General features: G+C 46.6%; 1 protein-coding gene across 1 annotated transcript in view; it reads right to left on the bottom strand.

The window, feature by feature from the left end:
- The window catches only part of MCF2 (MCF.2 cell line derived transforming sequence), a 1,062,111-nt gene extending 1,056,816 nt beyond the window's left edge, over positions 1–5,295 (bottom strand). Inside the window, exon 1 of the mRNA XM_078688611.1 lies at positions 4,198–5,295. Coding sequence (XP_078544737.1) covers positions 4,198–4,297 — 100 coding nt within the window. The 5' untranslated portion in view covers positions 4,298–5,295. The remainder of the gene's footprint in view (positions 1–4,197) is intronic.
- Between the last annotated feature and the right edge of the window lie 7,452 nt (positions 5,296–12,747).

Raw genomic sequence — 12,747 nt, 5'->3', positions numbered from 1 at the left:
TGGCCAGTGCTAACTTATACTCCCTCCTAAGGGCTACAACCCTCGCCTTGTCACTACCTTCTTTAATGGCGGAAAGTAACTCAGATTTAGTTTTCCTGCAAGTAGAGGTGTACCAAGTCGAGGTACGAGTCACTTTCCTTCTTAAGGGCACCACCGGGTTGAAAACATCTGCAAGGTCCCTGACCAAGGCCTGATGGATGCCAGATAGTCTCTCATTGTAATCAGAGGGTCTTAGTTGGTTAATGAGAGCATCCACCTCCTGGAACCTGGGGAGTGCTATGCCATATAACTTGTTAATAGCATCTTCTTTGTCAACCAACTTCCCCCATTTCACCCGACGCCTACTTGTAGTAAGGAGTATATCCCCCTGGTCAACTCCGGTGTCAGTAGTTGTCAGCCCTACTGCAGGGGCTGGATGCTGAATCTCCAGCAAGAGGGAATTGTGGTCACTATCTGTTCTCGGTACCACTCTAAAGTCTTGAACTTTAGACCACAGGGAGATGTCTATGAATATGTAGTCCAGCCTTGACTCATGACCCTTTCTATTGAATGTGCACACCGATGGAGTGTCAGAAGGGGTGCGCCCATTGCACGCCCTCAGTGCAAAGTTCAAAGTGAGGGAAGTAAGTTGTATTACCAACGGAGACCAAGCTTTAGGGTGAGGTGAGGAGGAAGGTGGAACTCCCCAGTGATCATCCTCGGCAGTGAAGGGACCCTCCATTAGACCATCCAGGGGTTCGAAGTGGCAATTGAAGTCCCCTCCCATCACTATTTTCAGGTCACCTGGCAGTTGTCCTAGAAAAGATGAGAGTTCGACTAGGGTAGGGGATTCATTGCCCACAGCGACTGGTCGTGAATAAACATTAACAATGGCCCATGTTCTTTTACCGGGCCATCTGAGGAGCACACACTGAATGTCCTGTGAGAGTGTGTCCATCCTTTCCACCTGGCACCCAATGTGGCAAGCCACCCAGATTGCTAGACCACCCGAAGGTCTCCCCCTCCCATTCCACTTTGCCGGGATTTCAGAAATATCATACCCCCTCCTAGACTGTGGTTCCCTTGCCCACGTCTCCTGGAAAAGGAGGATATCACTTTTGTTAACCAGGGTTTCCCACTCCGGGGTGCCCACCTTATTTATGATGCCTGCCACATTCCAGGAGAGAATACTCAACCCTGAACCTTGAGGTTGCGAACCTGCTTCACTTAATGCGGGCGAGATGTCGTGTGCATGCTTGACCGGATCACCCAAACCAGTTATGGTGGGCGACGGGGTGGGTAATATAACAAGCTCCACTGATTGCAATGTAGAAGCAATGCGTGTGCTTGATGATTCCTCAACTTGTACTGGGATGCTTCCCAAGGAGGTCCCCCCCTCATTGAGAGAGACCTGGATCTTTTTGTCAGTTGCGAGATGAGGTATACCCTCCCCCCTGTCTGGAACCCCAAGGGCAGATTTTTCTGAGTGTTGTAGTATATCTCCCCTTTGTGGTCAGTCTACTTGGTCCAGGCAGGAAAATCTGTTCTGGTGAATGAAATTGCCATGAGCGGGAAATGTGTTATGCATGGGTCTATACCTTGAACCATCTATTGCAAAGCCCACTCTAGTCCAGCTCTGTTCCCTCCCCACAACTAGATTAGAGACATTTGGGTAGAAGTGTGAGAGGGATACTAAATCTATGTTGGACTTATCCGGCCTTACCAGCCAGTTGCAAATATAAGGGGCAACCAGTGGGCTTTTAAAGCTGATTATAATACAGTCCCCTGCCCTATTCTTGGGGGTGACTCCAATCCATGGGATCCTTCTAACCATCAACACATCTCCTTTGATGTTAGGAGGGAGGGGCCTGTTAATGTTGAGCCAGCTAATTACCTTATTACGGAGTGAGTCCTGTGGCTCTCTAGTGTCGCCAGTGAGCTCAGGAACTCCCACCATAATCGCTGTATAAGGCACTGCCTCAGGGGACAGGTTGACCGCCCTACGCCTAGTATTAGAGCTAATGGGACAACCAGTATATTCATTGGTAGCACACCCCTCACTCATTGGTTGGGGTGGTGTCGGTTGCTTGGATCTTCTAGGTGCAGGGACAGGGGGCCTACGGGTTAGTGAAGGGGGCAGTAGGGGGACATGACTACCTGTAATACTGTATTGTGCCCCAATCTGGGCCTGTGTGCTTGTTCCAACAGTAGGAGGTCCATTCCCCACAGGTTCTCGAGGAGCCGTCTGTGCGCTTAGGCCCAACCCCCCGCTAGGACTGTTTCTATTGTATGCGTTTTCTATAGCTGTGAGTCTAGCGTCTATAGAGTCCAGTTTTACAGATAAGGGTTCCAATAAGTTCTTAAGGATGTCCGTAAGTGAACTAATTAGAGCATCTGTGATATTAGGTGGGGGTCCACCAAATATAAATGGCCCAGAACACCCTGGTACAACTGTGACAAATGGCGAGCCTGATTGACCAGACCCAATACCCGGGGAAGTGATATCGGGAGATGCCGAAATATCCGTGCTGACATCCAGTATTGGATTGGTTATGTCCACTTTAGCCCTTTTTGCCCCTGTTAGCTCCCTTGAACTTTTCCTTTTCAGAGGATGGTCCACTCTGCTGCCTACGGGTTCCGTTAGCACTACAACTTGGCCCCCATCCAGCGACTTGGTCATTTCCGCACAATTCACATAGGGAGTGGTGTCCACCACCCCGGAAGGACGCAAGGACTCACTATCCCTTGGTAAGTTTGACGGGGTCCTAAGTTGTTGGAGGACTGACTCAATTGTCTGGTCAATGCTGTCCAGAAGTGATAGGTGGGTAGCGTCAAGGGGTATTGGAGTACTAACATCAATTGAAGAGGAGTCCGAAGAGCCCACAGACACGTTTTCAGTGTTCACCTCAGGGAGAGTGTCTGGCACTGTGTGACCTTTGTTGACCGCAGCACTGGCCTTGGGAAAGAATTTTTCCAGTGTACTAGAGCACTGTTGGGCAGCCTTGCTCCTGGATACTCTGGTAGCCATGGGGAGGGAACAATCGGGGAGAGCAGGCTAATGAAGACAAAGGTAAAGACTTGGGACAGGCACAACGTTGGAGGGGAGGCCCGGTCCGGTCTCTGCCGGCCTCTAACGGCCTAAAACGGCCCGCTCTTTGCCCGGTCTTCGTCCCGCGATGCGCGTGACCAGGGGCACTTATGTATAGCAGGGGGGCGTGGCACTGGGAGGGGGCGCAGCGCGGGCGGGAAGAGGAACCAGCTGGCGATGTTCAGCAGGAATGCTGGTCCTCGCAGTCCCGCTCGCCGTGCCTCTCACCTCCTCTGCGGCCGACCTCCGGGGACACTGTCACTCCGCCCAAGGCTCCTGGGAAGGTAGGAACTGTAAAAGCTACTCCTGTAGCGTGCTGCAGAATTCCCCACTGACAAGTCTCTCTCGAGCGGCATACCAACCTAACTCACGTCATGTTTATGTGCATGTTCGCACAAAACAATTACTTGGAGTGACTTTTTAAACACCTCTAATATAACTAATTAACTATTTACATTTTAATCTCCTGCATAACCGGTCTAAATGTAATCTCAGACAATAACCGAGATGTAATGGATTTAAGAGCAAGATTAAAAGCTACAAACTTTGACGGCGTGTGAAACTAAATATGACGATTAAGAATAGATTAATCTAGTAACCCTGGATTTTTTTATCAACTGGAAAAAGCTCTCCAGGGACTCGTCTGGGGTGTAAATGCAATGAAGATACAATGATCACACCTAACTCCAAGAAATTCAATCTATCACAAGCAAATGCGTAATCGTTTCCTTGAGAGCACAAGGCTCGTTGCAGTGACCAGTGGACTACCTCTAATCTTCGGTTTCACAGTAGCGTGGTAATGGCAGTAACGCAATTGAAAGCCTCGTCATGGATGGTGAAAAGCTATATACATACAATTATAACACAGTGACTTGTCACTTTCTCTGCTCTACGTTTAATGTTGTAGCGTTAGGCACACGTCATGTTAACAAAACTTCCAAAGCCTGATGCCTGCACGAGCAGCCAACTGTAAAGTCGGCGCGAGGCGGCCGGTCAGGCTCAGGTGCGGCGCGAGGCGGCCGGGCAGGCTCAGGTGCGGCGCGCGGCACTGCGGTCACCTGGCAGGAAGGGGCCGCTGCTGCCGCAGCCCGGGCGGGCGCGCGGGGCGAGCGCTGCGGCGCCGCACTTACTCTGCAGAGAGGAGTCCAGCAGGGCGGCCGCCTGCAGGAGGCAGTAGTAGCGCTCCATCTCCAGCGCCGAGATCTTCTTCAGGTCCTGCGATGCGGCCATCCCGCTGCACGTCCAGCTGACAGGAGCCCGCCGCCGCCTCTGGGCGCTTCAGAGCCGGGCGGCTCCCTCCGGCTCCATGGTCCCCGGGCGGGCCGAGGGAGGCTGCAGGTGTCACTGCCCTTCTCCGGGCGGGGTGGAAGTGCTCAGGTGCACTCAGGGGGGCCCGGGGAAGCCGGTCTCCGCTCACAGGCTTACCGGCCGTCCAATGCGGGAGGAGGGAGGCGCGGCCGGCCCGGAGGAGGAGAGGAGCGGACTGTCGGAAGCAGGGAGGGATGGACCGCAGGAGGGGCCGCGAGGCGCCGGAGGATGGACTACGAGCCAGAGGAGGAGGCTTGGAAGGGCGATTGTGAAAGAAAGAGGCCGGTGTGTGCGATGGTGACGGAGAAGGAGATCAGGGGAGCCCGGACCAAAGACCGACAAGGAGAGGAGGGACTGTAAGGAATGACAGGATGCGCAGGGGTGTGAGTCGGAGTTACTTCAAGCAGTGATCCTGAGGGGTTGACTCTGCGAAGCAGCCATGGGGCTCAGTTAATGAGGTGACTCGGGAAGGCATATAGGAAAGAGGAGGCTGTCACTGGCCCAATGGGCAGTATATCGGCTGTTCCCCGTATCCCACTGTACTGTCAACAGTACGGCACGTGCAACACGAGATGGCCAACACCCTTGTTTGAGAGTGTCAGAAATGTCCTTAGATTACACATAACAGACAGACAGACACGTCTCTGCCCAGACGCGATGGGGCTGCCACCGTCCTGAGCAGGAATAGACTGCCAGAGTCCCGTGTAACAAGACGCCACCAATGTCCTGTGTAACCAGAAGCCACCGACCATTGCCCTGTGTAACGAGAGATTACCAAGGTCGTCTGCTGTGCATCAAGAAAGGCCTCCTATGCCCAGCGCAACAACCGGCCTAGCGTGTGCTCTTGTGTAAAAAGAAGCTGCAGTTCTCTGGTTGTGTACCACTACACCGTCAACTATCGACCGCAACACCGGATTGTCAGTGTCCTGTAAAAGATGTAGAAAGCATCCTGTGCAAGGGGAGGCTGTCACTGTCGTGTTTTATTCAATAATGCCATGATAATACTAGGCAGCAATATGGTGACAGTCAGTTTCCCGTACAACTGACTGTTAGTGTCACGTGCAGCAGAGACCCCGGTGTCCTGGGCTCCAAATGTGAGAAAGTGTCCTGATCCTGTGCGAAGATTGGCAATGAGAGTGTCCTGTAAATCAAAGGTTGGCAGTCCTTGGCGCTGGAAGTAGGGTTACGGCCGGGTGCTGCAGCACCCTCACAATATCCATGCTGGACTTCCGAAGGAGAATGAGCATTTCAGAGGACTTTACATTTTGCTCTTATCTTGTCACATTTGCTGTGTGTCCAAAGACAGAGGTCAAATGTCAGCCTAGGCTTCACACACATTGCCGCCTATTCTTTTAGCTGGAGACTGGTGTTCACTTTTCCTTCTGTTATTGCAAAGTGTAAAGGTTTTGTAAAATAAACTATGCGACAATCTTATCCCAAACAAGAACAAACAAGTGTTAGGCAAAGCTCAGCTCACGCCCCCTCCCCTTCCTAAAGTGGCATATGGTGCACAACCAATGGTATAAGCCGCTACTAGACACCTCTGGACATACAAATATATAAATAAAGCGATGCACTCAGAAAAGAGTCCAATCAATTGTCCGAAATTCTTGTTCCTTCTTTATTTCGTGATCAAGAATTTTGTTATCTTTTCATATTCCGAATGATACAGCCTCAACCAACTCGTTTCATACACCTATATGAACCTCTTCAGGCGAGTAATATAACATGATAATACATAAATCATTATGAATATAACATTAATAGGCACATACTAAAATCCCCACAACACAACAGTGAGACATACCCCAAAACAATATCCCACATATGTGCATACATGAAAAACAAATGGCAAACAATAATCATTCCTATTCAAAGGAACCTGTCATAACAAAGCATGATACAATTTCCTCACAGCCCCGATATTCCATGATAACAGAAGAGAACAACACATGATTGTGGAAAACACATTTAAAATGTAAAATATTACATGACAATAATTCATATTATATCCATACAAAATTATAATTTCCCTATCACACAATATATGTAAGAACCCTTTATTATCACATCCCGATCTCATTCAAGGATCCCACTAGTTCATAATGAGTCCACTTTCCAAATGAGCATATTCCAAATGAGCAATGACACATAGACTTATTTTATTTCTGCCCCACAAAGTAAATCTCAAATTCATAATTCACCTAATTTGTATTTCGTATCTGAATCTTCATATTCAGGATCGTGGGCACCTAATAAATGAATTACAAATCGTTTTTTATTACCAAAGTATATGGTAACCAGATTACCATTTCTCTATCACAAGTTATATTTTACAACGTTATCCCTCTTTCATCTAAAGATATCCAGTGCTGTGAAACTAAAACTATAACCAGACACATCTCCCAGCCATCTACTCATGAGATCTCTCACAAAGAGCTGAATATTCAAACCTTAATTCCACATAAAACTCACCCCATATATAATAATTGCATCCATACTTCGATCCATTCCACAATCAACATTGAGCACATTAACCATTACCAATTCAATCATTGCACTTTTGCTTTAATTAATTCCTCCAACAAACATCAAACAAGCCAACAGCACTTTATTCAAAATGAAAATAATTTCCACCATAATATATTCTGCCCCACTATTTAAAGATTCAAATGGTCTCATGTCTTACACTTATATACCAACAATGAAAAAAATTCCAAAACCAGGCATTAAGCAAGCGTCTATTATAACTTACCCGCATTCTCAACAGGCATCCAACACCTCAACTGCAAACAGTTTGTATGTTCCAAAAAACTTCCCCTTAAGTACCTGGTGCCAATTCACATTATACCAAACACATGTGGTAGCTCCATATAGCTCCTACTCAAAAACATATCTAACTGTGGGCACCACAAATTCAAAATGTTCAGTCCTCTAATATCACTCCTTATGCCATATTATCACTCCTTATGCCACATGTCTTTCAGGATGAGATATCAACCTCAAAATAACTACATCACAGAAACAATTATTCCAACTCACCATATAACACAACACTAATATTCATATAAGCTGATGCTTACATGAAAGCAAATTTGATAAAGCCAACCATAAATCATGACAATGGCCTACTGCACTATCGAAATATGCTGAAAACATCATTCAATCAATAACAACCCATAGTGACCTTTTGAAAACCACATTCCTGTATTTAATTTGTTTTTAATGTATGTACATGTTGGAAAATGGCCTTCTCCGAAGGGTCAATCCAAAAATGTTGCATTTGTCCTCCTCTTTCTCCTCTGAGCACTTTACCACTGCTAATGACTGTTAAAGATCATGTGTTTCTCCCCTAAAACATGGCAACATTAGTGTATACCCAATTGACATATTTAGTTTACTTGTACGTCTCTTGTAAAGTAGTATACCATATACCCCGGGCATGTAACCTTAATGCTACTTGTGTACCTGCAGCACTGATTGTGCCACCCACACAATTTGCCTTTAAACCTTTTTCAGGCCTATCACTGCAAGGCCTGTGTGTGCAGTGTACTGCCACTTTGACTTGGCATTTAAAAATACTTGCCAAGCCTTAAACTCCCCTTTTATTACACCTAAATCCCCCCTAAGGTAAGCCTTAGGTAGCCCTAAGGGCAGGGTGCTCTGTAAGTAAAAGGTAGGATATGTACTCTTATGTTTTGCATGTCCTGGTAGTGACAAGGACCTACATTCGTTTTCCACTACTGTGAAGCCTACTCCTCTCTTAGGCTAACATTGGGAATTCCTTAAGACACTTTTAAGCTTTAATTCCTGATAAGAAATGAGTAGCTGCATCATGTTTCATATCTTTGGAATGGTAATGATAAATCCTCTTTACTGGTAAGTTTGGATTTAACATTACTGTTTTAGAAATGCCCCTTTTAGAAAGTGGACATTTCTCTGCTCTTACTGCTCTGTGAGACTTGCAGTCAGTCTCCAATACACTTATGGGATGGGTGACAGCTACACTTTATGATTTCCCTCTAGACAGCCACAAACACAGGAAGGGTGGGTGTGACAGAGAACTCATTTGCGTTTATCTACATTCTGATAGCTCTTCCTTGGCAGTAAGATAGATGGGGAGCTGACACCTGAATAGGTAATGTCCTGTTCCCACACAAAGGGCTGATTACCCCCCATAGATAGCCTAGAAGACAGGACTGGGATGAAAGGGGACCTGCACGCTTCAAGGGTATGCTTTGAAGTCATCCCGTCTTCAAAGGCACATTGGGTATAAATACTGGGGCTCTGACCCTACCAAGACAGTACATTACTGGACCTGTGAAGAACTGTGTTCACAGGATCACGGAATTCCCATAATTCTCTGTGATCCCGTGAACACTCGACTAATGCGAGGTGTGCTGCTGCCTTAATCATCACAGGGACCATCTCTAATCGAGGCACTGAATTCAGCTCGGCTACCCTTGATGGATTGTTTTTTCTACATTTTATCCAATATTTGAAAATAATTATTCTTCCATTAAAAACAGAATCATATTTATCTTTAAATATCTAGAACAGAAAGTTTATGTTCAAAATTTCTTAAGGGCCTTCAGTTCACATCTTAACATTTTGTCCCGAAGATGGTCTTGTAGATGACTACTCCAGATAACACCGAAAAGTTGACACTTCCAACCCATTTTTGTCCATATTTGTATGTAGGAGCTGCTCATTGTATATTTAAATACATTGTCCTTTTTTTTAGAGTAAAACATGGGTTGGTGAAAAAGTGTCCATGAGATAAGGTTTCTGTAAAAATAGTATCCATCTCAGTTACTTTTTTATATGTGAAATGCTTTTTGTACCCTCTTGTGTTACATTTTTTACATACATTTGTATTGAAAAAGTATACACCATCTCTGTTGCCCCGCCTAGCCTTGCCTTGCCGGAAGCATCGGAGGAGGAGGAGGAGTATCGCGGATTACCGCGAGGAGTAACGCGATAGAGACGCGACCAAAACGTCGGACCAAACGCCGGTCCAAACACCGTAGACGCCGCGGGAATCGAAAGCAGGGGGCTGGGGAGAAAAGAACGACGAAAAACGCTCCGGCGGCCGGAGACACGAGACGCGAGCCGAGGGGAGTGCCCATCAGCTGTCTGGACTGTTTGCGCTGCGAGGCGCGGCACAGCGGAGGGGCGAGCTCAATTGACCCCACCCTCTCCTCCGCGCCGTTTCGGGAGAAACTGCAGCAAGTCTGCAGAGCTTTGGGCGCCCCTAGCTGAGGACAGAGAAACCAAGGACCGGGGGTCCAGAAAAAAGTGCAAGAAGCGGCAAACTGTGCCCTGTGCCCCTAGGTGCCCCGAGGGGGGAGCACTATAACAGCTACCAAGGACCTGCGAAAGTTGGCCAGCCAGCCCGGACCATCGAGCCTCTGGGCGCCCCAGCAGGAGAAAAAGGAAGAGATCCGTATCATCTGTATCATCAATCCTTGGCAAGGCAGGCTGGGGGATAGCGCCCAACAGAGGTAAGTCAGCGACAGTGTGGAGGTGTGTGAGTCTAAGCCAGAATTTATTAACACTAGTTGGTGATTAGTAACCCACCCTGTGCAGTAAAAATAAAATAAGCCTAGTAGGGGAGAATTAAACCCCCACCAGTTTAACCCTATAAAAGGATATGGGCCGCAATTTAAGAAAGAAAGCGCGGAAGGCGGCACAAGATTCCAGCCTGGAGACGAGCAAACAACTGGCTGAGACCAGTCTAAGGGATGAGAGCCAAGAGAGTCTGATTTCCCAGGAGGATACTTCCGCGGAGAGACGTAAGAAGGGAAAATGTAAAAAAGGACCAAAAAAGGCCCCGCAAGTAAAAAAAGGGTCCTCTCTAACATCCCTAAAAAACTGAATATAGAGTCCTCAAACCCAGTAAAGGACTTCTTAGGTAAACATTATAAAATCCAAAGCCCAACGGCTATAAATGTGGACTCTGAGGAGGAGGAGTAGGAGGACCCTGAGACAACATATAGAGAAACGGATAACGTGCCTCAAGAGGACCAAAACCTGAGAGGAACGTCAGAAAAAGATCAGGAAGAAGAGCCGGAGGATTCCCTATTAATAAATCTAATACCAAATAGTCAGAATTCAAATTTGCTGGTACCTCGGCTTTCTTCATCTCCAAAATTGTTCTCCCCCCAAATATCGGGGAATGAAGACCAAGTGAGAAGAGTCAACCTGGAGACAAGCTTTGCTTGGGAGGTATCCCCCAGCCAAGTACCATTGAGTGGAGAAAGGGGAAATAATTCAGATGTGCAGAATACCGGGAAAACTAGAAGCCACATAATCCCAGAGAGAAATAGCCAACATGACCCAGACTTCTCAATCGCACCTACCACTTCAATGATGGATCTTCTATTAATGCTGCAAAAAAATCTGCAAGGGATACTCGAAGTCTCACTGCTGAACAATGGAGTTTTGAATGCCCAAAAGCAACACCTAAAGAAGATAGAGGACGAGTTGTCTGGAATCAAAGGCCAAATGCCTACCCTGATAAGACCAGTAGGAACTCCCCGAGCAACGGAACAAAGCACGGAAAATAGTCGGATGGAGCCCCCAGATAATGTCTATATCTCTAGGCGCCCAATGTTAATAAGAAGGAGATGCGACCTTGTAAGAACTTACACCAAAGGTAGAGCGGGAAAAAAGCAGGTCAAACAGGTAGGGCCAAATGAGAAGTTGAAGGAAAAAGAAAACGGAGACACACTAAACATTATGGCTCGGGCCTTCGTCCCGACCAGACCTTTGGAAATAGAAACATCAAGGAAGGTTCAAACTATACAAGAAAAGAGTAAGAAAGGCAAGGACCCAAAAGAGACAGTACAAAAGAAAAAACTCATAGGCCAGAGAATAACCCCCTTATTAAAAAGTCAAGTGCGGACCCATCTGAGATACAGGAACCCGGAAGAAATTTCCCAGCCACAAGAGTCAGAAACGGCAGTAACAGGGCAGAAAGGACAAAGACAGAAAACTTCAGAACCCCCAGTGAAAGGTTATGACCAGGGGAATAATAAATGGGTCTACCTAGAACCAGCAGAAGAAGGCCAAAGGGGTAAGAAGACAAGAAAAATAAAACCCCTAAATAGATCACAAATGTTGTCGATCTTCTCAAAATGTGGAAGCCTGAGTGGGATCGACACAAAAGATTTAAGACAGGTGGGCTTTATAGATAGTACCACAGGTGGGGAAATAACAAAAGTATTGTTACACTCAGACCTAGTAAGAAAGGCAATTCTGAGGGCAGCCAGTGAGATTCTCCAAGAAGGAGTAAAGGTACTGTCTGAAAAAGAGCTAAGGGGAAAAGTACTCACAGGAAGGGACTTCCTAAGCTGCCACGCAGGCCTGGGAAAGAGACAGGTGAGAATGCACCAGGGTAAAGAGGAAGGGGATAACCGTCTAAAGGTTGTGATAAATAATACTGTGAAAGAGGACTGGTGGGGCCATTGGAGCCAATGTAGTTATTTAGGGGATTTAAGTGAGTGCGATTTGGTGGGAAGTGAGGTAGTCGGGGGTCTGAGCGATATAGAATAGGAGAGAGGGTCGCCGTCTGCCCTAAGTCTCTTAACGTGGAACATAAATGGGCTAGGCAATGACTTAAAAAGGGAACAGTTAAAGCTTCGTATAAACGAAGTAGCAATTGCTTGCCTACAAGAGACTTGGGCATGCGGCGAAACCCCCGTCTTCGAGGGATATCATCAACTAAATCGTCCGGCAACGAGACAAAGATATGGTCGCCCCTCGGGGGGAATAATGACGCTTATCTCAACAAAGATACTAAGATATGTGACAATATTAAATGTAAAGTGTAAATGGTTATTGGCATGTAGAATTAACCATCTCTGTCTGGATAAGTCATATGCAAAGATAATTGTTGTAAATGCATATATTCAATGGGACAATGTAGAGGACTACGCAAGAGAGATGGGAAACTTCAAGCATGACATAGATCATATTTTCGAAAGGTATACTTCAGACAAATTGTTAATTTTAGGGGATTTTAACCATAAACTATACCCAGGGAAGACCGATCGTTGGTGCACAGAACTACTAGACGCCTATGGAATAACATATGAAAAGTTTCCAACATGTGACCCCTCAAACCTGGATCGGGAATTGGGCAATTATTTGGGGGAAAAGGGACTCTTTTGCCTAAATGGCAGATTTAAATCAGACTGCCCGGCAAAGAAGACTTTTAAAAAAGGTCGGCAAAACTCTCCAATCGACTATGTCTTTATGCCAGCATGGAACTTTCACCTAGTGCAGGACTTTAATGTACTGAATGGTGAAGGTAGTGACCACAATTTGCTTTTGGTAAGCTTAAAATGGGGAAGGCTGGAACCAAGGGA

This window comes from Lissotriton helveticus, chromosome 4_1 (assembly GCF_964261635.1).
Source record: "Lissotriton helveticus chromosome 4_1, aLisHel1.1, whole genome shotgun sequence".
Lineage (NCBI taxonomy): Eukaryota > Metazoa > Chordata > Amphibia > Caudata > Salamandridae > Lissotriton > Lissotriton helveticus.
This window is presented reverse-complemented; position numbering and strand designations above follow the sequence as displayed.